At 43.2% G+C, this 27272-nt stretch overlaps 1 protein-coding gene across 3 annotated transcripts; it reads left to right on the top strand.

Annotated features, from left to right (window-relative positions):
- Positions 1-4450: 4450 nt before the first annotated feature.
- LOC148315542 (uncharacterized) lies at positions 4451-27272 on the top strand. 3 transcript variants are annotated; one of them, XR_015840836.1, is made up of 5 exons: positions 21827-21970; positions 23221-23409; positions 25703-25798; positions 26693-26909; positions 27014-27272. XR_015840836.1 is itself a non-coding variant. In XM_088287485.1 (4 exons), exons 1-4 carry the CDS (start codon positions 4499-4501, stop codon positions 27029-27031), a joined length of 312 nt encoding a protein of 103 aa, XP_088143611.1. In that variant the 5' UTR covers positions 4451-4498; the 3' UTR covers positions 27032-27272. The 3 variants fall into 3 exon arrangements, 1 of the variants encoding a protein (XP_088143611.1); XR_015840835.1 differs by having other exon boundaries at positions 26757-26909; XM_088287485.1 differs by lacking the exons at positions 21827-21970; positions 23221-23409 and adding an exon at positions 4451-4543 and having other exon boundaries at positions 26757-26909.

Raw genomic sequence — 27272 nt, forward strand, 5'->3', positions numbered from 1 at the left:
CTTGAAATTTTTCACATTTGAGGATATTCAGGCCCTGAAGACGGCTGCCAACTTATTTTTGATCGCAGTGGTAGCGCCACCAACTGGTTAAAACAAATACAAATTATTTTCGTTGATGTTTTTCTCCGGGCAGGTTAACAAAATCTACCTTATATTTGCTCGGATGAGTGTTTAAGCCTTGAGGATGTCACAATACGAAAGTCTTTCGCCTTCTTCAGAGTGTCACATGATGGTGTCTTGTGGCCCGTCTTTATCAGCTGATGTTCCATGAGGGCGTGACTTACCATTCACAAGAATGAAGGCAAGTCACGCCCCCCGCTGTCCGTTCACTCCGCCAAGATGCTGCTCCAGGTGGTAGAGAGGATGAAGGCTCCCTTGTCTCTGTTCATGGTTTTTATGCCTCGCTTGCAGATCTCAATGGCCTCTCTGATCCAGCGCTGTTGTTTGTTCTCTTCGGTGCGGATGACCCTGCCCTTCTCCCGGTCCATGATGTGGTTTTCCCTTTTGCAGTGGTCAGTGATTGCTGATTTGTAATGTTCATGTTGTGCTTGTTCTTTTACTGCTCTGATTTTTCATTTTTTTGACAGGTAAGTCACACCCTCATGGAACATCAGCTGATAAAGACGGGTCTCAAGACACCATCATGCGACACTCTGAAGAAGGCGAAAGACTCGCCGAAACATGTCAGGTAAAAAATTAACCTAAAACATAATTGTCTGCTTTTAATGAATCAGTCAAATATCAATAATAAGAAGACAAAATGAACCTAATACAAATAAACGAATGCTTAATAACTCCCCTGCACATGCTCCTAAAAATCCAAACCTTCACCTGTAAATAAAATGTCCCGACCTGAAGACATCTTAATGTTATTATTTTGTTATACACACAGCGCCGCCAAGTGGAATCAAAAATTTGTTTTTATTTTAATTTTCACGTACTGCAACGTGCCCTTTTGACGAATCCGACTGAAAATTAGTCAGAAAAGACTCAAGACAATGATCTTACTCTCTGCCGAGTTTTGTGACGTTTTGGCAAAAGGCGTGGCTATTACGGTGCTGAAAAGTCCGATTGTACTTTGTGGCAACAAAAGCTCCGGCAACATGACTCAGATGATCCTATCTTCTCGAAGTTGTACACATTTGAGGATACTTCAGCCCTGAAGACATCTACCAACTTATTTTTCATCGTAGTAGTAGCGCCACCAACTGGTAAAAGCTAATACAAGTTATTTTCTTGGATGTTTTTCTCCGTGCAACTCAACAAGGTCGCCCTCATATATGCTCGGAGGACTGTTTCGGCCATGAGGATGTCACAATACGAAATTCATCCTTTTTCGTGAAAAGTTGTGGGAGTGGCATTGCACTGTTTGGCAATAAAACAACGCTGATTATGAGGTTCTAAATATGAACGACAACTCGTGAAACTTGACACACACATCAGGCAGAGCAAATTTATAAATATTTTATACGTTAGTTGTGCAGCTTTTTTGAAATGGCTCGCCATGGCCCTCGAGAAATGTTCAAAAAAGCAGCCCTGGTTGAGTGTTTCACCTCGCTTTTTGTAAATTTTATGGAGTACAGTGAACCCTCGGTTATCGCGGTTAATGGGGACCGAGACCACCCGCGGAAACTGAAAATCCGCGAAGTAGCGGCGCACCTTCAAAAATGCTTAAAAAAATATACAATATATATAATAAATATATATATATATATATATATATATATATATATACGGGGAGAGAGAGAGTGAAATTCATGTTATAACAAAAAAAACAAATTATTATTAAAACGTATTATTTTTTTATTCCCCAGCCATTCTTTTTGTATTTATTTAATTACTCCGACTTTTACCTGCTGGTACGCCGTCCGGTGTGCCCTGTGAAATGAAAGGTGGCATTCTTTATTTATTTATTTATTTATTCTTTTATACATTCATAACTGACAGCTTCGCGCTCCGCTCGTGCCCGGGCGGAAGAGGTGCTCCAATTCGGCTTAACTGTGACACACACCCGCCCTCCTCCCCCGGAGCTTCCATTCGGTTAAACTTAGGGGCCGCTTGGCACCGCCCGTGCCCGGGGAAGGTGCTCCTCTTCGGCTTACTGTGACGCGAGCATGCCCTCCTCCTCCGGAGCTTCCATTCGGTTAAACTTAGGGGCCGCTTGGAACCGCCCGTGCCCGGGGAAGGTGCTCCTCTTCGGCTTACTGTGACGCGAGCATGCCCTCCTCCTCCGGAGCTTCCATTCGGTTAAACTTAGGGGCCGCTTGGAACCGCCCGTGCCCGGGGAAGGTGCTCCTCTTCGGCTTACTGTGACGCGAGCATGCCCTCCTCCTCCGGAGCTTCCATTCGGTTAAACTTAGGGGCCGCTTGGCACCGCCCGTGCCCGGGGAAGGTGCTCCTCTACGGCTTAACTGCCACGCACGCCGGCCGGAGCTCTGGTACTGTCCGAACCGCGCGAAACGTCGCCACCCATCGTGTCCGGGGGAACGTGCTCTTCTTCGTCCACTCTCCTCTTCGCCCACGCTCTTCTTCGGCGCACGCCGGCCGTCTAACCGCTCCAGCACCCCGTCGTGCCGCTCGGCGAAACTACAATGCCCCCGAATATTTTTTAGACCCGCGAAACACTGAACCCGCGAAAGGTGAACCGCCAAGTAGCGAGGGTTCACTGTATGTATAAGACCAAGACCTACAAAAAAGTCTCTTGGAGCAATGAGCTAGGTTTTACAGGAAGTCGGCCATTTTGAATTTACTTAAAAGGGGGCGGGTCACCACAATGGACTTTGTGTAGAAATTATTATTGGGGCCCGAGCAGCGACCGCGGAGAGGTCCCTATTGTTTTTGTAGAAATTATTATTAGGGCCCGAGCAGCGACCGCTACGAGGTCCCCATTGTTTTTGTGGAAATTATTATTATTATTATTATTAGGGCCCGAGCAGTGACCGCTGCGAGGTCCCTATTGTTTTTCTAGAAATTGTTATTAGGGCCCGAGCTGCGACGGCTGCGAGGTCCCTATTGTTTTTGTAGAAAATATTATTACTTTCAAATTTCCCCATTGTGGGACTAATAAAGGACATCTTATCTTATCTTCTCTTATTATTATTATTATTATTAGGGCCTGAGCAGCGACCGCTGCGAAGTCCCTATTGTTTTTGTAGAAATTATTATTATTATTATTTTTCCGATTGTTCGATTGCATTTTTGACCTCCGAAACATGCACAAAAATTCACCAAACTTGGCAGTCTCATCGGGCATGGCGAAAAATTTGATATTTTAATGTCTAATATGAATAGGAAGTGAGTTATGAATTTTTGAAAGTCCGACTTTTGCCCTTTTTTGCATGTTTACAGGGGTCATTCTTTTGCACCCTGATCCTAAAGGCTTCATCTGATTGCCTTAAAATTCTGTCTGTAGCATCTTAAGACCTGGGACAAACACTGGGGCTAAAATTTTTTGTTTCCGAAATACTATATGACGGGGGCGGGGCTTCGAAGTTTTCACTTAAGATTTCCTTCGCCGCAATGGACAAAATGCTTAATAACTCTCTTGCACATGCTGCTAAAAATCCAAAACTTCACATGTACATAAAGAGTCGGTACCTGAAAACATCTATATGTTTATATTCAGTTATACACCTTGCGCCAATCAATATCATTTTTTACATTTTGACGTACTGCACGGTGCCCTTTTAACGAATCCGATTGAAAATTGGCTAGAAAAGACTCAAGACATTGATCTTACTCTATCCCTATTTTTGTGACTTTCCTTCGAAGGGCGTGGCTATTACGGTGCCGCAGAGTCTGATTATTCTCCGTGGCAACAAAAGTTCCTGCAAAATGATTCAGATGATCCATCTTCTTGAAATTTTTCACATTTGAGGATATTCAGGCCCTGAAGACGGCTGCCAACTTATTTTTGATCGCAGTGGTAGCGCCACCAACTGGTTAAAACAAATACAAATTATTTTCGTTGATGTTTTTCTCCGGGCAGGTTAACAAAATCTACCTTATATTTGCTCGGATGAGTGTTTAAGCCTTGAGGATGTCACAATACGAAAGTCTTTCGCCTTCTTCAGAGTGTCACATGATGGTGTCTTGTGGCCCGTCTTTATCAGCTGATGTTCCATGAGGGCGTGACTTACCATTCACAAGAATGAAGGCAAGTCACGCCCCCCGCTGTCCGTTCACTCCGCCAAGATGCTGCTCCAGGTGGTAGAGAGGATGAAGGCTCCCTTGTCTCTGTTCATGGTTTTTATGCCTCGCTTGCAGATCTCAATGGCCTCTCTGATCCAGCGCTGTTGTTTGTTCTCTTCGGTGCGGATGACCCTGCCCTTCTCCCGGTCCATGATGTGGTTTTCCCTTTTGCAGTGGTCAGTGATTGCTGATTTGTAATGTTCATGTTGTGCTTGTTCTTTTACTGCTCTGATTTTTCATTTTTTTGACAGGTAAGTCACACCCTCATGGAACATCAGCTGATAAAGACGGGTCTCAAGACACCATCATGCGACACTCTGAAGAAGGCGAAAGACTCGCCGAAACATGTCAGGTAAAAAATTAACCTAAAACATAATTGTCTGCTTTTAATGAATCAGTCAAATATCAATAATAAGAAGACAAAATGAACCTAATACAAATAAACGAATGCTTAATAACTCCCCCGCACATGCTCCTAAAAATCCAAACCTTCACCTGTAAATAAAACGTCCCGACCTGAAGACATCTTAATGTTATTATTTTGTTATACACACAGCGCCGCCAAGTGGAATCAAAAATTTGTTTTTATTTAAATTTTCACATTATGCACGGTGCCCTTTTGACGAATCCGACTGAAAATTAGTCAGAAAAGACTCAAGACAATGATCTTACTCTCTGCCGAATTTTGTGACGTTTTGGCAAAAGACGTGGCTATTACGGTGCTGAAAAATCCGATTGTACTTTGTGGCAACAAAAGCTCCGGCAACATGACTCAGATGATCCTATCTTCTCGAAGTTGTACACATTTGAGGATACCTCAGCCCTGAAGACATCTACCAACTTATTTTTCATCGTAGTAGTAGCGCCACCAACTGGTAAAAGCTAATACAAGTTATTTTCTTGGATGTTTTTCTCCGTGCAACTCAACAAGGTCGCCCTCATATATGCTCGGATGACTGTTTCGGCCATGAGGATGTCACAATACGAAATTCATCCTTTTTCGTGAAAAGTTGTGGGAGTGGCATTGCACTGTTTGGCAATAAAACAACGCTGATTATGAGGTTCTAAATATGAACGACAACTCGTGAAACTTGACACACACATCAGGCAGAGCAAATTTATAAATATTTTATACGTTAGTTGTGCAGCTTTTTTGAAATGGCTCGCCATGGCCCTCGAGAAAAGTTAAAAAAAGAATAGAATAGAAATAGAAATCCCTTTATTGTCATTGTACTCAAGTGTGCAACGAGATTAGAGGGCTCCACTCTCCAGTGCAATACAACAATAATACAGACAATATATAAATTAGATAAATAAATAAGACAGTGCAATGGAATTCAGTACTGAATAGGGCATATAGAAACACATCACAATGCTGTTTTGCAAGGTTAGGGTGGTCTCGTGTGTGTGTGAGAGTTCAGTATGGAGATGGCTCTCGGAAAGAAACTGTTTCTCAGTCTATTGGTCCTTGATTTGATGCATCTGTAGCACCTGCCAGAGGGCAACAGGTCGAACAGGTGTGAGTTTGGGTGGGTATTGTCTTTGACGATGTTGAGAGCCCTTCTGAGGCACCGGGCGGTGTAGATGTCCGACAGCGAGGGGAGAGGGCAGCCAATAATCCTTTGCGCTGTTTTGACTGTCCTCTGGAGCCTCACTCTGTCCGCCTCAGTGCAGCCGCTGTACCAGGTGGAGACACAGTACGTCAGCAGGCTCTCGATGGACGAGTGGTAGAAGGCCAGCAGCAGCTTCCTGTCCAGGTTGAATTTCCTGAGGACTCTCAGGAAGTGCAGACGTTGGCGGACCTTCTTTACCACTGCTGTGGTGTTGTGACTCCAAGAAAGGTCATCGGAGATCTGTACTCCCAGGAACTTGAACGTGTGGACCCTCTCCACACACACGCCTTCGATGCAGAGGGGGGGCGGCAGCGTCTTGTTCCTCCTGAAGTCGACGACAATCTCCTTTGTTTTAGCAGAGTTAAGGTGCAGTCTGTTGTCCTTGCACCAAGTTGTCAGTCTCCCTACCTCCTCTCTGTAGGCTGTCTCGTCACCTTCCGAGATCAGACCGACCACTGTCGTGTCGTCAGCAAACTTGACGATGGTGTTGTTGCCGTGGGCCGGGCTGCAGTCGTAGGTGTAGAGGGCGTACAGGAGAGGGCTCAGCACGCATCCTTGGGGGGAACCGGTGCTCAGCATGAGGGTGGAGGACGTGTAGGGGCCGAGCAACACAGTCTGGGGTCTGTTGGTCAGAAAGTCCTTAATCCAGATGCGTGTGAGGGCAGGGAGGCCGAGAGTGTCCAGTTTGGCGACGAGGATGTCTGGGATGATCGTGTTGAATGCCGAGCTGTAGTCCACAAAGAGCATCCTTGCATAGCTCCGCTGTTGTTCCAGGTGGCCCAGCACAACATGCAGAGCAGCCCTGGTTGAGTATTTCACCTATACACATAAAATTGACTTGACTCGACTTGGACCAGAATAGAAGTGGATGAGGGAAAAAGGGAGGGGCGGTGTTGACTGATATTGTGCAGATGGAAGTAGGCTGACTGGGTTGTGTTATTATGCTTATGGAAAGATAGAGTGCTGTCAAGGATGACACCCAGACTCTTGACCTGAGGGGATGGGAAAACAATGGAGGGGCCAACAGGAATGGGAAAACTGCCAACTTTGGATTGTATTGATTTTGTACTGAAAAGAATAACTTCTGTTTTGTCGCTGTTAAGCCTCATGAAATTATTAGAAAACCAGTCATTGATTTCAGATAGACAGGAGGTGACGGAGGTGGGAGGGAGTGATATGCTGGGTTTGCAGGAGAACTAGAGCTGGGTGTCATCCGCGAAGCAATGGAAAGCGATATTGAATTTTCGGAAAATTCTGCCAAGGGGAAGGAGGTATATGATAAATAATAGGGGGGCCAGGACCGAGCCTTGGGGCAAACCTGAGGTGACTGGGAGGGACTTTGATGAGAAATATTTAAGCTGGATGAACTGAGTGCGGTCTTTGAAGTATGAATGGAACCAGTTGAGGGCGGTGTGGGTGATGCCGATGGAAGAAAGTCTTTTGAGAAGGATGGTGTGTGAGATGGTGTCAAAGGCCGCAGTCAGGTTAAGAAGGATGACAATGGAGAATGAATCTGAGTCAGCTGCAATGAGGAGAGCAGAGGTGACCTTGAGTAGAGTTGATTCAGTGCTGTGAAGTGCACGGAAACCGGACTGAAAGGGTTATTGCAGGTGAGATGAGAGTGGAGTTGAGTGGCGACTACATTATCTAGGACTTTTGAAATGAATGGTAGGTAGGAAATAGGGCGGAGGTTCAGGAAATAGTACTGAGCGGCTTTTTCTTAATCTCATGAGAAAATGTACTCGGGCAAGCACAGTCGAAAAGAGTCGTGCGTTATCTCAGCCCAGCCTCACATTCTTCCCCCGGCACGGGTCTACGTCCAAGGGAAGGTCCTCTCCAGATTAATCATTGTCTGGATGGTTGATTCCCAGCTGGTCCCCAAGACTGGTATTCCACGGCTGGCCTTCTCCGGCGGGCAGTCTCTCCGTCTCTCCTGCTGGTATTCCCCTGTAATCTTGTCAGTGTGCATGTATGTGTGCTCCAAAATCAAATTATGTCTTTCAGAATGTGTTTTTGCAATGGCGTCCCCTTGAACCCTCCAATCAATCAATCAAATTTTATTTATAAGAGCACTTTTCATCCATAAAATGCGGCTCAAAGTGCTGTACAATAAAAACATCCAAATTACAACGAAAAACTAAAACCCATTCCACCCACTCAACATAAACACAAGACACATCCACATACACGCCTGAACTCGCACACACACAGAACACTCGCATTCACACAACTTAATAAACCATCTTAGTAGAAAGACAGGGTAAGGCACAGAGAAACCATATGAGAAAATGTACCCAGGGTAGGTCATCCGCGCTGAGAGGGATGACGGCTCACGCCCACAGGGAGCTGCGCCAACACACAGACCCTTAGCCCAGACTGACCGGGGTAGACCCTACACATAGTGCAGAGGGCCCCGGTCCGCCGGGCCTAAGGAGCCTCCGGGATGAAGCCCCCTGTGAGAAGGCCAGCCACACCTCCCAGCGCGGAGGCCCCCCTTGAGGAAACACTGGAGCTAAAATATATAAAAGAAAATGATAATGCTAAACAAAAAAGAAGCTAAAAATTAAAGGACAATAATATAAAAAGACGAAGCTAAAATATATAAGAAAAATTATGATACTAAAAGACAGAGAAGAAGCTAAAAATTAAAAGACAATAATATAAAACGACGGAGCTAAAATATATAAGAAAAATGATGATACTAAAAGACAAAGAAGCTAAAAAAAATTAAAGACAATGATAATATATAAAATGACAATCCTGAATTAAAAGACTAAGATAAATTATTTAAAAGCCAAACAAAAAAGGTGAGTCTTGAGCAGGGGTGGGCAATTATTTTTTCCATGGGGCCACATAAGAAACATAAAATATTGTGGAGGGCCGGGCCAAAAGGCTGAACTCAATTCTGCATAATATTAATTGTATTTCTTTTTTAAAAAGCAGTAAATAGCACTGTTTTGACAAGCTGGCATTAAAGTTAAGCAATGAAACTAAATACCAAATAAACTGAAAAAATGAGGTTGCCTTCCAAAAATTTATTCATTCAAATTTCTCAACACAATGGTAGACAAAATATTAACATTTTTTACTATTTGTGACTCATATTAGTAAACATATTCTGTCACATTCACTTCAAAACACATTTTGAGTTCCATATACTGTTGGATAGTTGTGTAAAGGTTCTGAGCATTTTAAAGACATCACAATATTGTCTTTTTGCACCAAACATTAAGCAAGATACAACATATTGACTGTCACTGAACTGTGATTTTGAGAAAAAGTGTCCCAGTTCATTGTTATCTGGTGCCGTTTTTATATTTCTCTGCATGTTTCGTCTGGTAATGCCGACTCAAATTGTAGTCCTTCAACACGGCGATCTGCTCCCCGCAAACTAAACACACAGCTTTACCTCTAACTTCAGTAAATAAATACTTCGCTGTCCAATTTTTGTTGAAAATTCTACATTCGGCATCTACCTTTCTTTTTGTAGCCTGAGCGGACATTTTTGAGGGCGAACGTTGTCTTGTTGTGATTCAATCGCGCGCATGTCTTGATAAACGCATTACGTCATTATGTGCGACGCACATTGTGCGGGAATAAAAAAAAAAAAAAATTTCAGAATAAAAGCAGTGCAGCTTTCGCCCATGAATGAGGTGAAATTAAAAAGTATGTTTATTTTGAAATTTCCAATTAACCTTACACTTGCGGTCAGAGTCAACCAAAGGTATGTGGCCCGGGCCATACAATGCCCAGGTCTGTCATACGGGCCAGTCAGTGCCACCCGGCGGGCCGGATGTGGCCCGCGGGCCGTGCAATGCCCAGGTCTGGTCTTGAGCCTCCTTTTAAAAATATCAACAGTCTCTGCGGACCTGATGTCCTCCGGCAGGCTATTCCATAGACGAGGACCAGAATGGCTGAATGCAGCCTCGCCATGTGTTCCAGTCCTCACCCGAGGAATAATTAACAGGCCGGTGCCAGAGGACCTCAGGGTCCGCGAGGATGGCCCAAGACCGTTAAGGTATTTAAAAACTAATTGAAGAACCTTAAAATCAATCCTGAAACACACGGGGAGCCAATGCAGCGATTTTAAAACTAAATCCAGTGCCCAATTTGGTATGTTTGCATCTCTATGTCCTATGTGGAGAATGTGCTTTGTCATATTTGTCCATGAAGTGCTGTCTGGCTTGTCATCAGTTTGTAATGTGCAGACTGAATATGTATGATGTGAATGTGAGTGTAGGTCATGAAAATACTATGTTCACACATTTATAAACTAAGTAATATAACTTTAGCATGTGAAAATAATATCATAAATCAGTAAAGACCATGACTACAATCAGTCATTCCTATGCGTAGTAGAATTAGAATTAGAATTAGAAATCCCTTTATTGTCATTGTACTCAAGTGTGCAACAAGATTAGAAGGCTCCCCTCTCCAGTGCAATACAACAATAAGACAGACAAATATATAAATTAGATTAATAAATAAGAGAGTGCAATGGAATTTAGTACAGAATAGGGTATATAAAAACACATCACGATGCTGTTCTGCAAGGTAAGGGTGTTCTCGTGTGTGTGTGAGAGTTCAGAATGGAGATGGCTCTCGGAAAGCAACTGTTTCTCAGTCTATTGGTCCTCGATTTGATGCATCTGTAGCGCCTGCCAGAGGGCAACAGGTCGAACAGGTGTGAGTTTGGGTGGGTATTGTCTTTGACGATGTTGAGAGCCCTTCTGAGGCACCGGGCGGTGTAGATGTCCGACAGTGAGGGGAGAGGGCAGCCAATAATCCTTTGCGCTGTTTTGACTGTCCTCTGGAGCCTCACTCTGTCCGCCTCAGTGCAGCCGCTGTACCAGGTGGAGACACAGTACGTCAACAGGCTCTCAATGGACGAGTGGTAGAAGGCTAGCAGCAGCTTCCTGTCCAGGTTGAATTTCCTGAGGACTCTCAGGAAGTGCAGACGCTGGTGGACCTTCTTTACCACTGCTGTGGTGTTGTGAGTCCAAGAAAGGTCGTCGGAGATCTGTACTCCCAGGAACTTGAACGTGTGGACCCTCTCCACACACACGCCTTCGATGCAGAGGGGGGGCGGCACCGTCTTGTTCCTCCTGAAGTCGACGACAATCTCCTTTGTTTTTGCAGTGTTAAGGTGCAGTCTGTTGTCCTTGCACCAAGCTGTCAGTCTCTTTACCTCCTCTCTGTAGGCTGTCTCGTCACCTTCCGAGATCAGACCGACCACTGTCGCGTCGTCAGCAAACTTGACGATGGTGTTGTTGCCGTGGGCCGGGCTGCAGTCGTAGGTGTAGAGGGCGTATAGGAGAGGGCTCAGCACGCATCCTTGAGGGGAACCGGTGCTCAGCATGCAGGTGGAGGACGTGTAGGGGCCGAGCAACACAGTCTGGGGTCTGTTGGTCAGAAAGTCCTTAATCCAGATGCGTGTGAGGGCAGGGAGGCCGAGAATGTCAAGTTTGGCGACGAGGATGTCTGGGATGATTGTGTTGAATGCCAAGCTGTAGTCCACAAAGAGCATCCTTGCATAGCTCTGCTGTTGTTCCAGGTGGCCCAGCACAACATGCAGAGCAGTGTTGATGGCGTCCTCAGTGGATCTGTTAGCCCAGTATGCAAACTGGTAGGGGTCCAGAGTGGGAGGAAGGCAGTCCCTGATGTGCTGGAGAACCAGCCTCTCGAAGCACTTCATGATGACTGGTGTGAGAGCAACAGGACGGTAGTCATTCAGGTGGACGGCTGGTGACTTTTTGGGGACAGGAATAATGGTGGAAGTTTTCAAGCAGGAGGGGATGACTGCTTGAGCCAGGGAGCGGTTGAAGATCCTGCAGAATACATGTGACAGTTGGTGGGCACATGTTTTGAGGACCTTGCCTGGTATTCCGTCGGGTCCAGTAGCTTTCCTGGGGTTAACAGCCAGGAGCGCGCGCCTCACATCGTGTTCCTCTACGGTGAGTGGGGGGGAGTTGGAGCATGAAGTGCGGGGGTGTGACGGTTGGGGCGAGTCAAAGCGAGCAAAGAAGCAGTTAAGCTCCTCTGCCAGCGATGCACTCGGGTCTGCAGAGGTCGTGCTGCTGCCACGGAAGTTGGTGATGCTCCGTAGACCCTGCCACACCTCCCGTGGTCTGTTACTGGCAAGGTGGGCCTCCAGCCTCCCCTTGTAGGTTGCCTTGGCTAGCTTGATGCCTTTGCTCAGGTCAGCACGAGCCACCCTGTACTGGGCTTTGTCGCCTGACCTGAAGGCAGCGTCACGGGCCTTGAGGAGAGAGCGAACCCTGCTGGACATCCAGGGCTTCGCATTTGGGAAGGTCCGTATAGTCCTGTGTAGGGACACAGTTTCCATGCAGAACTTGATGTAGTCCACTACACAATGTGTGTAGACATCAAGGTCCTGATGATCAAAGAGGCCCCAGTTTGTGTCTTGAAAGCAGTCCTGTAATTCACTCATGGCGCCGTCACGCCAGGTTTTCACAGTCTTTGTGGTGGGCCTGAATCTGCGCCTGAGAGGGGTGTATGCAGGTGCGAGCTGCAAGGACAGGTGGTCTGACTGGCCGAGGGGGGCGAGTGGGAGGGCCCTGTATGCGTGCTTGATGTTCGAGTACACATGGTCGAGAGTGTTGTCTCCCCTCGTTGGGCACTTGACATGCTGGTGAAACTCTGGGAGTACAGTCTTTAAATTGGCCTTATTAAAGTCTCCCGCTACTACGTGAACGCCATCAGGGTGGGCCCGCTGATGTTTATTGATGACGCACGCGAGTAGCGAGAGCGCCGTGCTAGTGCTAGCGTCGGGAGGGATGTAAACAGCTGTGACAATCACGACCGTTAGCTCCCTCGGGAGAAAATAAGGCCGGCATTTAACGGACATGAACTCGATGTCGGGGGAAGAGTGCTTCTCGACGATCGTGCTATCGCCGCACCAGTTCTCATGCACGTAAACACAGAGCCACCCCGCCCCTTCTCTTACCGGTGTCCCTTGTCCGATCCGCGCGATGTAGCGAGCGCCCGGCCAGCTGGATGCTAGCATCGGGGACGTCTGCGTGCAGCCAGGATTCCGTGACGACGATCACACTGCTGTCTCGCACATAGCGGTTTCCCAGGATTTGTAATCCCAGGTCGTCGATTTTGTGGACCACGGATCTGGCGTTGGTGAGGTACAGACTCGGCAGTGGTTGCCTATGGGGCTGCCGTCGCAGCCGTTGCAAGACACCGGACCTGCAGCCCCGCTTCTGCTTCCTCTCTCTGCGTCGCCTGCGCCGCCTCCCGGTCCCGATGACAAGCCACGGTGAGCCGGGCAGCCTCGCCAGTTCGTCCGGAATTTTGCGATCATAGCAATAATCAGTAAATATAAACCTGCTAAATTAAATAATTGACATTCTGTCCCATAAATGTTTAAAATGCCGGTAATTGCCATACAATCCTTCAAGGGTCGACGAGCGATGTTCGGGAGGAGGAGCAGTGGTGGTGGTGCGTTTCCCTCGGGCATGTGTCGGTAAATCCAGCGGAGTTCAGCGGCAGTGGATTGAAGTTGTCCTGACACAGGTTGATGACATGACAGGAACAGGCAGAAGTGCGAGAAGCAGACTGGCCTGCGGGTCCACATGGCAGACAGGTGCTAACTTTGATAGGTAAGCTAAACTTTAGCCACAGTAGACGCGTCAGCGACTATGCAATCGGTGGGTGGCATTCATGAGAATCGGGATCGCTCAACATACAGATAATAATAAATAAAATCACTGTAACTGGAGGGATTGTAAACTGCTAAAGCAGGTACAACAAGCGGATCCAAAAAATTTCTGAGAGTTACCGGTGAGCAGTGGCAGCCAAACGTGCCAGCGTCCACTCAACCGGGAGTTGATTCAATATTCACAATATTTTATTATTTTGTCGTACAGTTGTTTAAAAATGGCTCGCTATCGCCCCCTAGAAAAAAAAAACAACAAAAAAAAACAGCCCCATATCTCTGTTTCACCAAACTGAAAATTTGATGAAGTGTGTACAAAGCCAAGACCTAATAAAAAGTCTCATGGAGCCGTATGCTAAATTGAACAGGAAGTCGGCCATTCTAAATTTATCAGAATCCGAAATCCTTTTATTGTCATTGTACAGTGTGCAACAAGATTAGGGAGCTCCCCTCTCCAGTGCAATACAACAATAATTTAATCAAATATATAAATTAGATAAATAAGAGAATAAATATTGTGATGGAAAATAGTATGAAATTGGAGAAATACAACACAATACGTCGCTGTTCAGCAAGGTAAGGGTGGTCGTGTGTGTGTGCATGTGTGTGAGAGTTCAGAATGGTGATGGCTCTCGGAAAGAAAATGTTTTTCAGTCTATTAGTCTTTGATTTGATGCACCTGTAGTGCCTGCCAACAAATTTACTTCAAACATTGACGAGGCTTTGAAAACAAAAGCTGCTCTAACTTTAACTACAAGCAAATTCCTCTTGAAGATTCCTCACGTTATTTCTCGGAAATATTTCACATTTCCAACGTGCCAGTACCCCAACGTTGTCCGGGTGGCGAGGGCCCTTTATAGCTGCTCGCAGCTCTAGTTTTTAATTAATTTTTTTAAATCAATGGTGATGACAGTGAAATATGTCTTGTCTGGTATCATGATAGCTGGAGGATATTTTGTCATGATATTTTAGTCAGGCCTGATAACAGTGATGTATGCTGATTTAAGGCTACTTTTATTTTGAAATGCCGTATCACATTTTGGTGGGACCGCATTTGATGGACAACTGGGGTTGTCTAGTGTCCCCCAAAATGGGTCTGATATCACGATAGCTCGAGGGTATTTTGAAATGATTATTTTAAAATCAGTGTTGATGACAATGAAATGTGCATATTTCAGGTGGGTTTTTTTTTATTGTGAAATTACACATCAGATTTTGATGGGACCATTTTTGATGAACAGCTGGGGTCGTCTAGTGTCCAACAAAACTAGTCTGGTATTACGACAGCTCCAGCTCTTTTATTTTAAAATGCCTCCTTACATTTTGATGGGACTACTTTTGGTGGAAAGCTGTGTTGTCTTGTGTCCTCCAAACCTGGTTTGGTATTACCATAGCTAGAGGATATTTTTTAATGAAATTTTAAAGTCAGGCATGATGACAGTGAAATGTGCAGATTTCAGGCAACTTTTAGTTTGAAATTACAAATTAGATTTCGATGGGACCACTTTTTATGGACAGCTGGGGTAGTCTCGTGTCCCACAAAACTGGTCTGGTATCACGATAGCTCAAGCTATTTTTTTTTTAACTCAGTGGTGATGACCGTGAAATAAGCGAATTTCAGGCTACTTTTATTTTGAAGTGCCACATCACATTTTGATGTGACCACTTTTGGTGGACAGCTGGTGTGGTCTAGTATCCCCAATCCTGGTTTGGTATCACGATAGTTTGAGGATATTTTTTAAAGATTTTTCTTTTAAATCAGTGTTGATCACAGTGCATATTTCAGGTGATTTTTTTATTTTTAAATGCCACATCAAATTTTGAAGTGACCACTTTTTGTGGACAACTGGGGTGGTCTGGTGTCCCGCAGAACTTGTCTGGTATCACGATAGCTTGAGGATTTTGTAATGATTTTAATTTTTTTAATCATTGGTGACGACAGACAAATAAGCAAATTTTCACGCTTTTATTTTTAAATATCCCATCAGATTTTGATGGGACCACATTTGTTTTTACGGTTCCGTCACCACGCGAGTGGCTACCTGCTAAAGCAGCACGGCTCACTATTTGAGCCTTTTTCGCGTGTTTTTCCCTTTACCCAGTTTTATTTATTTTACCTCATCGCAGCAATGGACATCCAAATTGCGGTGGTTTTATTGCTGCTGGGGGCTGTTTTTTGCGTGATCGTGTCCGGAGATGTCACTGGGAGCTACGGATCAATCGTTTACACAAGAGATCAGCTGTTAGCACTTCGTGCTAACCCCGTGCCGACTCCCGGAGCGAGACCCGATATCCCCCACGAGTTGAGGAGGAAGAGACGGGGGATGTCGCGCGGGGGCGAAACGCCAGGCAAAGAGGAGGCGTGACCACCCCGTCCTCCTGTCCGTTTTTATGGGAAATGTTAGATACCTTCCCAAGAAAATGGACGAGCTAACAGCGCTAACGCGGCACAAGAGGAACTTCCAATGAGCTAGCTTGCTGATGTTCACGGATTCATGGCTAACAGACCTAACGCCGGACACCGTCGTGGAATTTGACGGCTTCCAAATACTACTTGCGGACAGGACACTGGAAAGCGGTAAGAGGAAAGAGGATGGCTGGCTGTGTTTGTTAATGATAGATAGTGTAACCCTAGGCACATCACAGCTAAGGAGCAACTTTCCAGTCGGGACAATGAGCTGCTAGCTGTTAGCATGCGTCCATACTTGACAAGCATCGCGAGTTAACAAGGACGTGCACGTAACAGGTGCGTGAGTAAACTGCTTAAAACTTTGATCGTCATTCAGCTGACCTACAAATTGAGACGCTACAGTCAGTTTGACGTTTTTGTTTGCTTGATTGTGGATTGACATGGAGGAACAAGACAGTGGAAAGCGGACATTAAAAATGACGGAGAAAAGCTGTAGAAGATCACAGGCCTAAACGGATGCAGGCACGCAGGTGCAAATTTGCTCAATTGACCTCCATGCAACGTCAAATTGAACAATTGATGGAGGATGATGCAAATGTTGACGCTGTAAAAAACTGAGCTTTGTGTTTGCTTTAGCGGCATGGAGCAAGAATTTGTGGACCTCAATTCCGGTGTGCAAAATTTAAAGACTGAAGAGGATTTTGCCGATGACCAAAATAACTGGTTTGATCCAAAAAATGTAATTAATGGAAATGTGAGCAATGGAAGAAGGACGTTTTGAAACGTGCAGAGGAAGGATGCAATAAACAAATATCACCTGATGATAGTAGATCTGCATCAACTAACTACACCCATAGAAGTAGAAGTAAAGAATGTAACAGACAGAAGCTCACTTCTGTCAACGTCTTCAATTAAATTAAAGGCTCAAATGGAACGAGCATGTTTAAAGGCAAAGGCTGCTGATTTACAACAAAGGTTGGCACTTGAGCAAGAAGAAGCTGCAATTAAGGCAAAGAAGGAAATGCATGCAATGCAAACGGCACTCCCTGAGTCTGATGCTAAATTGGATGTCTTGAGAAGATATGAAAATACCCAGGAGGATGGTATCCTCATTCCTGTTGAGTGTGTTACAATTTAAACAAGGAAAAACATTCAATTACCATCACAGCCTATCAGAGCAACAAGCAGTGTTGACCTGAAATGCTCCCACTTCGACTATTCCAATGGCTAGATTTCCACATCAGACAGAAAGTAGAGAACAACAGGGACATGTGCTTGATGGCCTTTGCCAAGCAATCTCACAGCAAGCCAGTGTCGCAGAATACTTAGCAAAGAGTCAAAAAGCATCGCTACTTCCCGAACTTTCCATTCCTACGTTTAAAGGCGACCCTCTGCATTATAAAACCTGTATAGGTGCCATTGAACATGGGATTGAAGGCCGTACAAGTGATAACCGTGATCATCTTCAATTTTAGCTGCAGTATACTAGTGAACAACCACATGAGTTGGTGAAGAGCTGCATCCATATGGAACCTCTGACAGGATATACCAAAGCAAAACAAATCTTGAAGGAGTTTTATGGTGATGACTTCATGATAGCAGAAGCATATTTAAAGGAAGCCATGGATTGGCCAACAATCAAGTCTGAAGATGGTGTTGCACTTCAGTCTTTCACATTATTCCTTATGGGCTGTTTGAACATAATGGCAGATGTTAATTACATGGAGGACTTGGACAACATGGCTAATATAAAGGCATTGGCAAACAAACTTCCATACAGACTTATAGAATCTTGGAGAAAATTTGCCTGCAATCTCCAAGAAAGAACAAATAGAAGAGTGAAGTTTAAGGATTTTGTTGACTTTGTTGACAAGCACGAAAGATTCTATAAAACAGAAAACAAAATCACAGAAACACCAAAATCAAAGAAAGTCTTCACAACAGTCATTGTGCCCGCCAAGATGGAAAACAACAAAACCACCACGCCAAAGGCAGAACCTGTTTCAGTGGATGCTATTGCCAAACCATGTGCTAATTGTAATGGAGAGCAACAGTCTCACAATTTGTAAGGAATTTAGGAGAAAGCATCACAAGGATAAGATTGACTTCTTGAGGAGCAAGGGTCTGTGTTTTGCATGTTTGATGCACGGTCGCATTAGCAGTTGCTGGAAACAAAAGCTTCAATGTCAAGAATGCTCTAGACTGCATCCTACAGCACTACACATTGTCCATAAACTTCTGCAAAGAAACAGCCTAAGACGATTGTGAATAGCAGTACCTATTAAGCGCCCTCGTACAAACAACAGAAACCTGGGGTGTCACTGGGGCCTGTAAATAGGACTGCATCCTTTCAATAATTCCGGGATGGGTCAAGGCACAAAAAGGAACCAAGACAGTGACGACTTACTGTCCGGTTTAAAAATGCCCTGACGCCTTTTTTAGACTGAAATAACTTACTAAAGTTTTCGTTTTGTGCCATTCAGAATGGGAGAGGGAGCCAGGAGGCGAAACAGCCGTCTTGCCAGTTCAATCCCGCACACCCTCTGACTCTCACCCTCCGTTCTGCCTTTTTATTGAAACTAACTCATCAATAACTAATCACCAGAAGACAGAAAAGCATCAACAACTAATCACCAAGAGACAGAAAACATCAATAACTCACGGTATAAAGGTCAGTTTAACTAAAGCATCAATAACTAATCACCAGGGACTCCAGCAGGCAGAAAATCATAACCCAAGGTCAGTTTAACTAAACACATCTTCAGGATACGGTGTCTGTGTGTGTGTGTGTTAAAATAACAAGTAAGTGTCTCTGTGTGTGTTAAACATTAATGAGTGTATAAAAACATGATTATGAATACACAAACTGATTACCTATCCTCAGCCCATCTTACATTTCCCCCCTGTTGTGGATTTAAAAATCATGTCCTTACGGCTTTAAGACAGATCATCATAATGAAATCATACAACAGTGTGATCATCAGTGGAGGAGCGAAAACCTCACATTAGGGAAAAATTCCCCTCCTCCCTTCCGGCGTAGAATGAGATCCTCATAATTTGATGACCATCAGGGAATAAAACTTGTCCCTGGGGTGACTTGGTGGAGGCCCTTGCCTCGTTGTAGGAGAGGACAGCCGTCCTTACCTCCCGGATCTTCGTGTATGGTGTGTGTGTGTGTGCACGTGTGTGGACAGGGGCAAGAAGTCCATGTGTTTTTACGTTTTAGTGTCCAGTTTGAGTTCGTCATTCTCAACATTAATCAGGTTGTAACGGTACATTTGGGCAACAAACCTACGATTAACCATCATCTTTGTCATAAAAATAATGCAACATGAACAGACTAAACATAACAAAATGAAAACTATAATTATCCCTATATATTGTTTTTTTAAATTCTTCATAGTGGTCATAACATCAATAATTGTTTCATTTTTATTAAAAATTTAAATGCAGTAATGTACTCCAATCAAGGCTGATATTCCTTTGTTATGTACGTCATTAATTTCCAAACAATATCTAATCTTTTTGTTCTGTGGCTTCAACATATTTATCATCTCATCAATTATTAGCACCACAGAGTACTGAGTTTCGAGATCCTCACAATAGTCGTTCTCAAAATGATATTTTTTTTTATCAATTTAGCTTTGTTAAGGTAAGATATTTTATTGACAATCTAACATTAATATGCAAAGAACATGTACATTAGTACAAAATGTAAAAAAAAATTGTGGTGGGGGGGGGTGCGAATTGTTTTCTTCTTGGTAGGGGGGGCATGACAGGAAATAATTGAGAACCACTGGTCTAGTCACACACCAGCTCGGGTTCATTCCCTACCAGAGAAATGACATTCCATGTCCCCAGAGCTAGGCGCTTTATGTTGCCGGGGATTGGACTGCCTTTGACTGCCTCCTAGCTCAAAGGAAACCCAAATTCTTTGGTCCCGCCCACTGGTAGTGAGCCGAAGCCCTTGTATTAAATAATAAATAAATACATAAAATAAAAAAATTAATAAATTTAAAAAACGGACCGATCCACTGCTTGGGTTAGTTTGACCCACCTTGAGATCCGTTCCCACTCAGTGACAGTGTCTACAAGCCACTGCCACCAGGCCAGTGAACCGACGTCCAGGCAGTGACAAAAAACGTGATCAAATTACATTGCTCATCATAAGGTGTTTGTGAGACGCTCTTTGTATGTTTCCTCAATTAAGACCTGTTTTCCATTGGTGTATTTGAAAAAAGTGGTGAACCTGTTAAATTCACTACAAAACGTTAAGAAGATGAAAGTAATGTTTGAAGGAATATTATTTTTCTATCGACTTGCCGGCGGGCGGGCACAGATAGAGAGTGATAAAGCAGCACCACCCGCGCGGGGCGTGCTGACGAAAAGGCAAGCGCTCCTCCTCTCATCGCGTCCTTATTAAGACAGAAAAAAGACGCTGTTGAATTTGACCTATTCGCAGTTCGAGCAGGTGCTTAACGCTGGAGAATATCACCACTTCGAAGTTCGAACTGCTGTTGAAACGGAGAGGTAAGTGTTTTTCGTTTGTTTTTATTCAAAACATGCCTCGAGTGCATTTGTTCATGGTTAGAGATAGTTGTGTGGAAAACACTATACAAAGTAGCACCATGGATGTGGGCCTACAACACTGGCCTAGCAAACATGTGCTCCTACATCGACATAATTGACGAGCTCCAGTTAAGCATTGAATAATTATAAAACGTCATGGTGCTTTTACTCATTTAAAGAACTAAACCGACGCGTATTTTCATCCGGTGGTCAGGTTTGCATTGAATGTGAGCACGAGGGACGCTAGCTTGTTGCGTTAGCTTTGCGGAGCTAACAGCTTGCACTTTTGTTATAGAACAACAGAATGCAAGTACCATGATAATTTCTGTCATTAATTTTTGTGTAAGACACGATGTTCACTGGTTAATTACATGATTCTTAAAGCAAAGGTTACTGTGAATGCAATTTTGGTAAGATTTTTGTAGTCACACTGCATAAATCTGTCTGTCTGTTGTTTAAACTTCAATATAAACTATTATGGTTGAAATCGTTAATTGGGATGGAGGGATTGATATTTTTTTAATTTATAATTTATTTTTCTTACACTGATATTGTTAAAACTCCATTTAGCCTATAGTATTAATAATTCTCAACACAAAACTGTCTTTTTTCTTTATAGAATAAACAATGCCTTCCCTGAGATGCAGGAAGTCCCCAAAGCAGGATACTATTGAACATGCAGTCAAGGGTCTGGACAAGACTGCAGAGTTAGAAGCGAAGTATATAAACTCATTTAAAGGTATGATGTTAACGCTTTTGCTAAGATATATTATTGTTTTCTGATAACCAAGCTGACATCGTTTTTTAAGTGGTTATTTTACATTAAGAGTGTCTTGACCTTTTCTTTTGTCAGTTTCAAGTTATTTCAGTGAGCGTGAAACCTGATGGTAGGAGTTCTATCTAAATTAAGGCTGTACTTGATGACGCCCTCCGGCATTTTTATACCACAATAGACCGGTGAACAAGTCCGATATTGATAGTCTAGTGTAAAGCACGTTATACGTCACAGAGATCACGTGACGCGATCCAATATGACTGTGTATACAGTGTATGTCATTGTTATGAAACTAAATAATCTTAAAGTTTTTTTTTTACGTAACCAGGTGCCATTGACATTTGTACTTTCAGTCCTAATACATACTGGCTAATGCAATGCTGGAAAATGAATTTTGGCTGGTCTGTTCCTTTAAAATCATAAAGAAGGGCTCTGCTCTATCCCTCACAAGAAGCAATGTTTCAAACCACCCTACATTAGTATAGTGGCCCAAATGAATATGATGACTCCTTATTTGTGTGCTTAAAAATATGACGAAGCTATCTTGATTTCCCTGTTAACTAGGTCGAGGAGTATTTACCAAGGCCCCTTTCAGGAAAGACGACTTTATTCTTTATTATGGAGTACAGAGGAAAATTGATAGATTCTGATAAATCTCAACGCAGGAAGATGGATGGAAGAGGCACTGTCTTTTTGTTTGACTTCCGCCGGCAAGAAAAAACTTGGAGGTGAGGCAAAGATTGAGATGTTATCTTATTTTTGTTTTTATTTAAAAAAATAAACACATACTCATCCCATAAGTGTTAGGGGAAAAATCATTCTCTAAGCAAAAATGTATACCGTATTTTCGCACCCAAAAGACGCGCCGTGTCAAAGGGCGCAACACCTGTTGAGGCCGCTATTTCTGTCTTTGTAACATATACTGGACGCACCGCCTGACAAGATGATAGCACAGCTGCTGTTAGCATAGCATGAACTTGGCAGAGCTGCCCACACTGACACAGCCGATAGCAGCCTACTATGCCCCAATAACATGAGCAATCACCCCATTGTTGCAGCAGACGCCAAGTCTCTATTGACAATAGCTGACAATGGCTCAGGCCAATATTAGGTGCATTGGCAATAGCCTACAAAGCAACGTCAGGGGAGGGACTTGGCTGCTCACCACACTCCTTAGAGTCACGGTTTAAAAAAAAAATAAAAAACTCATCATACAAGCAAACAATGAAACATAGAAATAAGATTAACACAAACATGTATCTCTCATGCCATCAATATACCCAAAAAAAATGAAAATAATACAAAAGCCACTCAGCCTTAGCTAATTCAAGCAATGCATTCTGGGAGCAGAGACCCACAATCCCATAGCTGTTTAGAGAGATTTGCATGGCTGTTTAAAGAGATGTGCTGTTATGCTTTGGACTTTTTGTCTGTTGTCTAAACCTGGGACGTTTCTTGCTTGCAATAACATAAATGATAAGACAGACTAAAACATTGTGGACAGCTGCCCTTTGTCCAGCTTTTTCCAACACCATCACCCAAACATTATAGTCAGATGGTGTATTTGTCACGGTCGATTGTAAGCATGGACAACTCACTCTTTGCCCAGCAGGGTGTGCTAACATGCACTTCCAACAGCTCGTTGATGACAAGGGCTGATGGACGTGAGTGGTACTTTGTCCATTTAATGGACGCATCGACTGACAGGGCGCTTTGTTTGCTTATGACTGCGAAAATACGGTAATTACTTTTATTCATGCGTTGAATCTGTACAAATGAAAATATAGACCATGAAGTCTCAAAGACAAGCTGTTAATAGGGTCTGATTCCAATAGAAATTTCTTGTATGATTTGATTTAGAAGATTTAAAAATTGTGGATTTCCTATTTTTATGTTTTGTGTACACAAGATTGTCTCAAAGATTAATTTCTGACATTGATTGAATAATTGTTTTTTTTTTTTTTAAATCTATTTTAAGTGTTGATGCCGCTCAAGAAGATGGCAGTCTGGGAAGACTGGTTAATGATGACCACATGCACCCCAACTGTAAAATGAAGAAGAAGACAACAGAGGACAGACCACACCTCTGTCTGTTTGCGCTCCGAGACATTGATGTTGGCGAAGAAATAACTTAAGACTATGGACCAGCTGGCCTTGGAGAACACAGGTTTGTAAGATGCATCTTTAAGTACAATAACAGAGCCCACTTGTGGTGTTCTGGTGATGTAGTTTCCAATTAGTTTGGCAATCTAATAAATGTATGTTGAGGTTTCTATGGAAGTTGAACATGCTGACTGACTGGGGGAGTTCTCCATTGTCCACTATCTGTAATTCAAATTTGTGGGTCTGAGTCAAAGTTTGGCTCTTCAGGAACAACGAACTGGTCAGGGAGTGACAGTATTACAAAGTTCTGCGTTACTCTTTTCTGGGCGGTGGCCCTGTTAGGCCATCATATGCCATATTGCAAATATCCCCATTGTGGGACTAATTAAGGACATCTTTATGTTGTGGTTTCCCTACCAGAACCAGCACCAACCCTGTATATTCATGATATAAAACACTGTTTCAATTTGATATTTAGCCTTTCTATACTGTAAAAATAGAAGACCCCAGGCTTTCCTGCACCCCCTTGCCCAATTGGTGGTGTTCAGGAGACAACCTGGGACTGAAATATCAGTCACAACCAGTGTTGTTTTCGTCACTGATGACTATGACGAAAATACTTCGTTAACGCCCCTTTTTTAATGACGATGACAAGCTAAACGAGGTTCTTTTATGACGAAAACATGACGTGATGTACATGAATTTTTTTCGTTGACGAGACAAAATTGTTAGCATGTGGTTCATAAATTATTTTATGTTGCTTTTAGTGAAATAAAGCCACAACAGTTGCCCAACAAAATGTTTTGCTTCTCTGCTTATTTTGGAGCAGTGAGCATTGATTCCACTGTTGCCACTTTTTTCTGTTTGTAATGAAGAATCCTTTGTAGTCCATCCAAAAGTCTTTGTTATTGGGTGGAAACCTTGAATGCCTTGTTTTAACTCAAATGGACTTAAACCCATCCATCCATCCATCCGTTATCTGTACCGCTTCTCCTCACTAGGGTCGCGGGGGTGTTGGAGCCGATCCCAGCTGTCTTCGGCAGTAGGCGAGGTACACCCTTGAATTGGTGTCCAGCCAATCGCAGGGCATACATAGACGAACAACCATCCACGCTCACACTCATGCCTAGGGGCAATTAGAGTGTCCAAGCAACTTGCCATGCATGTTTTAAGAATATGGGAGGAAACCGAATTACCCAGAGGAAACCCACGCAGGAAGGCCGGAGCCAGAATCGTACCTACGACCTCAATATTGTGAGGCCATCCTGCTAACCAGTTGGGCCACCGTGCCGCTTGGACTAAAACCTTTGTGAATAAATTGACGAAAACTAGGGTAAAACTTTTTTTGCGTTTCCGTCGATTAAAACTGGACTAAAACCCTTTTTTTAGTTTTCGTTGACTAAAACTGGACTAAAACTATAACGAATTGGGATGACTAAATGTGATGTAAACAAATCAGCACTTTGTCCAAATGACTTGGACAAAATCTAAAATGCCTGCCAAAAACAACACTGGTCACAACACGTGTCTACAGAAGATTAATTGGCATGGGCGAAATTAATTAGTTTTATTTCATTCATGAGCTTATGTTTTGTTTTGGGTGGCTAAGGCTTAAAATGTGTAAAAATCTAATCCAACCTCAAATATAATTAATTCAATAAATTTATGATGCTACTAAAACATCGAAGCAGCCTCCTCCAGGCTTTACAGACTCAGAAATGGAGGTATGCGTATTGTGTACTCATCCTGTCGTGTCTCAAGATGTTAAAATTGCAGTTAGATAGACGTGTGCTGATTAGACAAGACTTCTAATATATCTGGTGTCACAGGATATTTGTCAGTGAATGTGTATGTCTGGTTTGAGGCTCACTCAGCTTTTTCTTGTGTTGTGGGGTCCAGTTGAGTTGAATTGCGTGTCAGGTATGTTGGCCATCTGACACCCAACTGTCAGGTTTGTGTTTGTGGGGACCCCGTAGAGCCATTTTTATTGTTGACATAAATCATAGCTAATCATCTTTTCCTTCATTATCATATGAAATACAGTTAGGAGTTGTATGTGCCTTTACTATGTTATAATCTTAGAACCTACCAGCCACTACAGGTGTCTGACAAGAAGACTTTTGGCTGTCCTGTGCTCCATTGCGGCCCTGGTGGCGTTCAAAAGACAACCTGTGACTGAAATATCAGTCACAACATATCTCTACTGAAGATTAATTGTCATGCGCTAAAGTAATTGGTTTTGTTTCATTCGTGAACTTGTTAGTTTTTGTTTTGGGTGGCCAAAGCCTAAAATGTGTAAAATTCTGATCCATTTTCTTTTTTTAATTCATTAAATTAATATTCAACTTGTTCATTAGGATGGAGGACAACCGACAATGACTGAATCGGCTGAGGTTGATGCCACCAGAACATCGAAGCAGCCTTCTCAAGTTTTGACAGACTCTGAAAAGGAGGTATGCGTATCATGTGGTCATCCTGTCGTGTCTTGAGATGTTAAAATTACAGTTAGATAGACCTGTGCTGGTTGGACAAGTTTTCTAATATATCTGGACATAAATCGTAGCTAATAATATTTTCCCTCATCATCATATGATATACAGTTATGCCTAGTATATGTCTTTACTATGTTACAATCTAAGAACCTACCAGCCACTACAGTTCTCTCATTGGGAGACTTAAGCTTTCGTCAGGTTGTCGACTGCTGCATTGCCCTCTTATTGGCTTTAAGTACACAACCTGTAACTGAATTATCTGTCAGAACAGAACCTATGTGTCTACAGCAGGTGATTTGGCATGTGGATTCTTCAGATTTTTAGAAAATAGGTAAAATTGTGATCAAAAGTTTAAAATGTCTAAAATTCTGGTATAGTTTGCAATAGTATATCTATTAAATCATTTCAAAACTTCTTAACAAGGATGGAGAACATTGGCTGTGACCGAATTGGTTGAGGTTTAGATTACCAGGACCATTGAGCAGCCTCCTCGGGATCTACAAATTTAGGAATGAAGATATGCATCCCATGTTACAATCCTGTTATGGCCCGAGGTTTTGAAGTTGCAGTTACATATTGGGCTGGGCGATATGGCTGATAAGTACATAGCGATATAAGTATTTCATATGGGTCCATCGATACACATTGAATTCTTTTTTTATATTATTTTATTTATTATCGTTTTTATTTTCCAATATTTTCACTGCCCTGTTAAAAAAACATTTAATGTAGTTTTCCTCCCGGGAGCTTTTTGTTACGGTCAATTAATTTTGTTATTACATTTTGTCATATCATTCATCAATATTTTAGTTTTTTTTTTTTTTTCAAATAGAATTAAGACCTTTTTCTGTGCAGATTCCTCTGGGGATTAAGTATTTAATGGGTTCTCAATTTTCTCTTGGACTCTGATGCAACCCAGTCTCCTCCCTTGGACAAAAAATATGGGCTGAATCTTTCTTGGAATAACGACACAGATTCTGACGAATCATTGTCAAATCCTGCCCCTGAACTTTGCGCCTCAGACCCAGACCATATTACTATCCCAAGGCTCAGGAGGACCAAAAGTATACAGGTAAACAACCCATATAGATTTCAGGGAATCTTACAAGCAAATTGCATATATTTTATTGGTCTCCTGCCTTCTATCCTTTATATTTCGTTGTTGTTGTTTTCTAGATTAAAAAAACAGGCTGACTTTGGAATGGATAAGCATTATTACTCCAACTCAGATGACAGTGGAGATGAATATATTCCGGATACAAGTGAGGCCTCTGATTCAGACGGAAGTGAATCTTTGAAAATTGTGGACCCTCTCTTGAAGTCTAAGAATGCCTTCAGAGATTTTTCTCCCACACCACGAATCTCAAAAGCCACCTCAACGCAGGTTGTTAATCAAGGGCGTTCACCCGTTCGGAGGAGTAGCAGCACTGGTGTG

Source organism: Idiotropiscis lumnitzeri, unplaced genomic scaffold (assembly GCF_059441095.1).
Source record: "Idiotropiscis lumnitzeri isolate Australia: NSW breed Sydney's pygmy pipehorse unplaced genomic scaffold, RoL_Ilum_1.0 HiC_scaffold_105, whole genome shotgun sequence".
NCBI classification, from domain to species: domain Eukaryota; kingdom Metazoa; phylum Chordata; class Actinopteri; order Syngnathiformes; family Syngnathidae; genus Idiotropiscis; species Idiotropiscis lumnitzeri.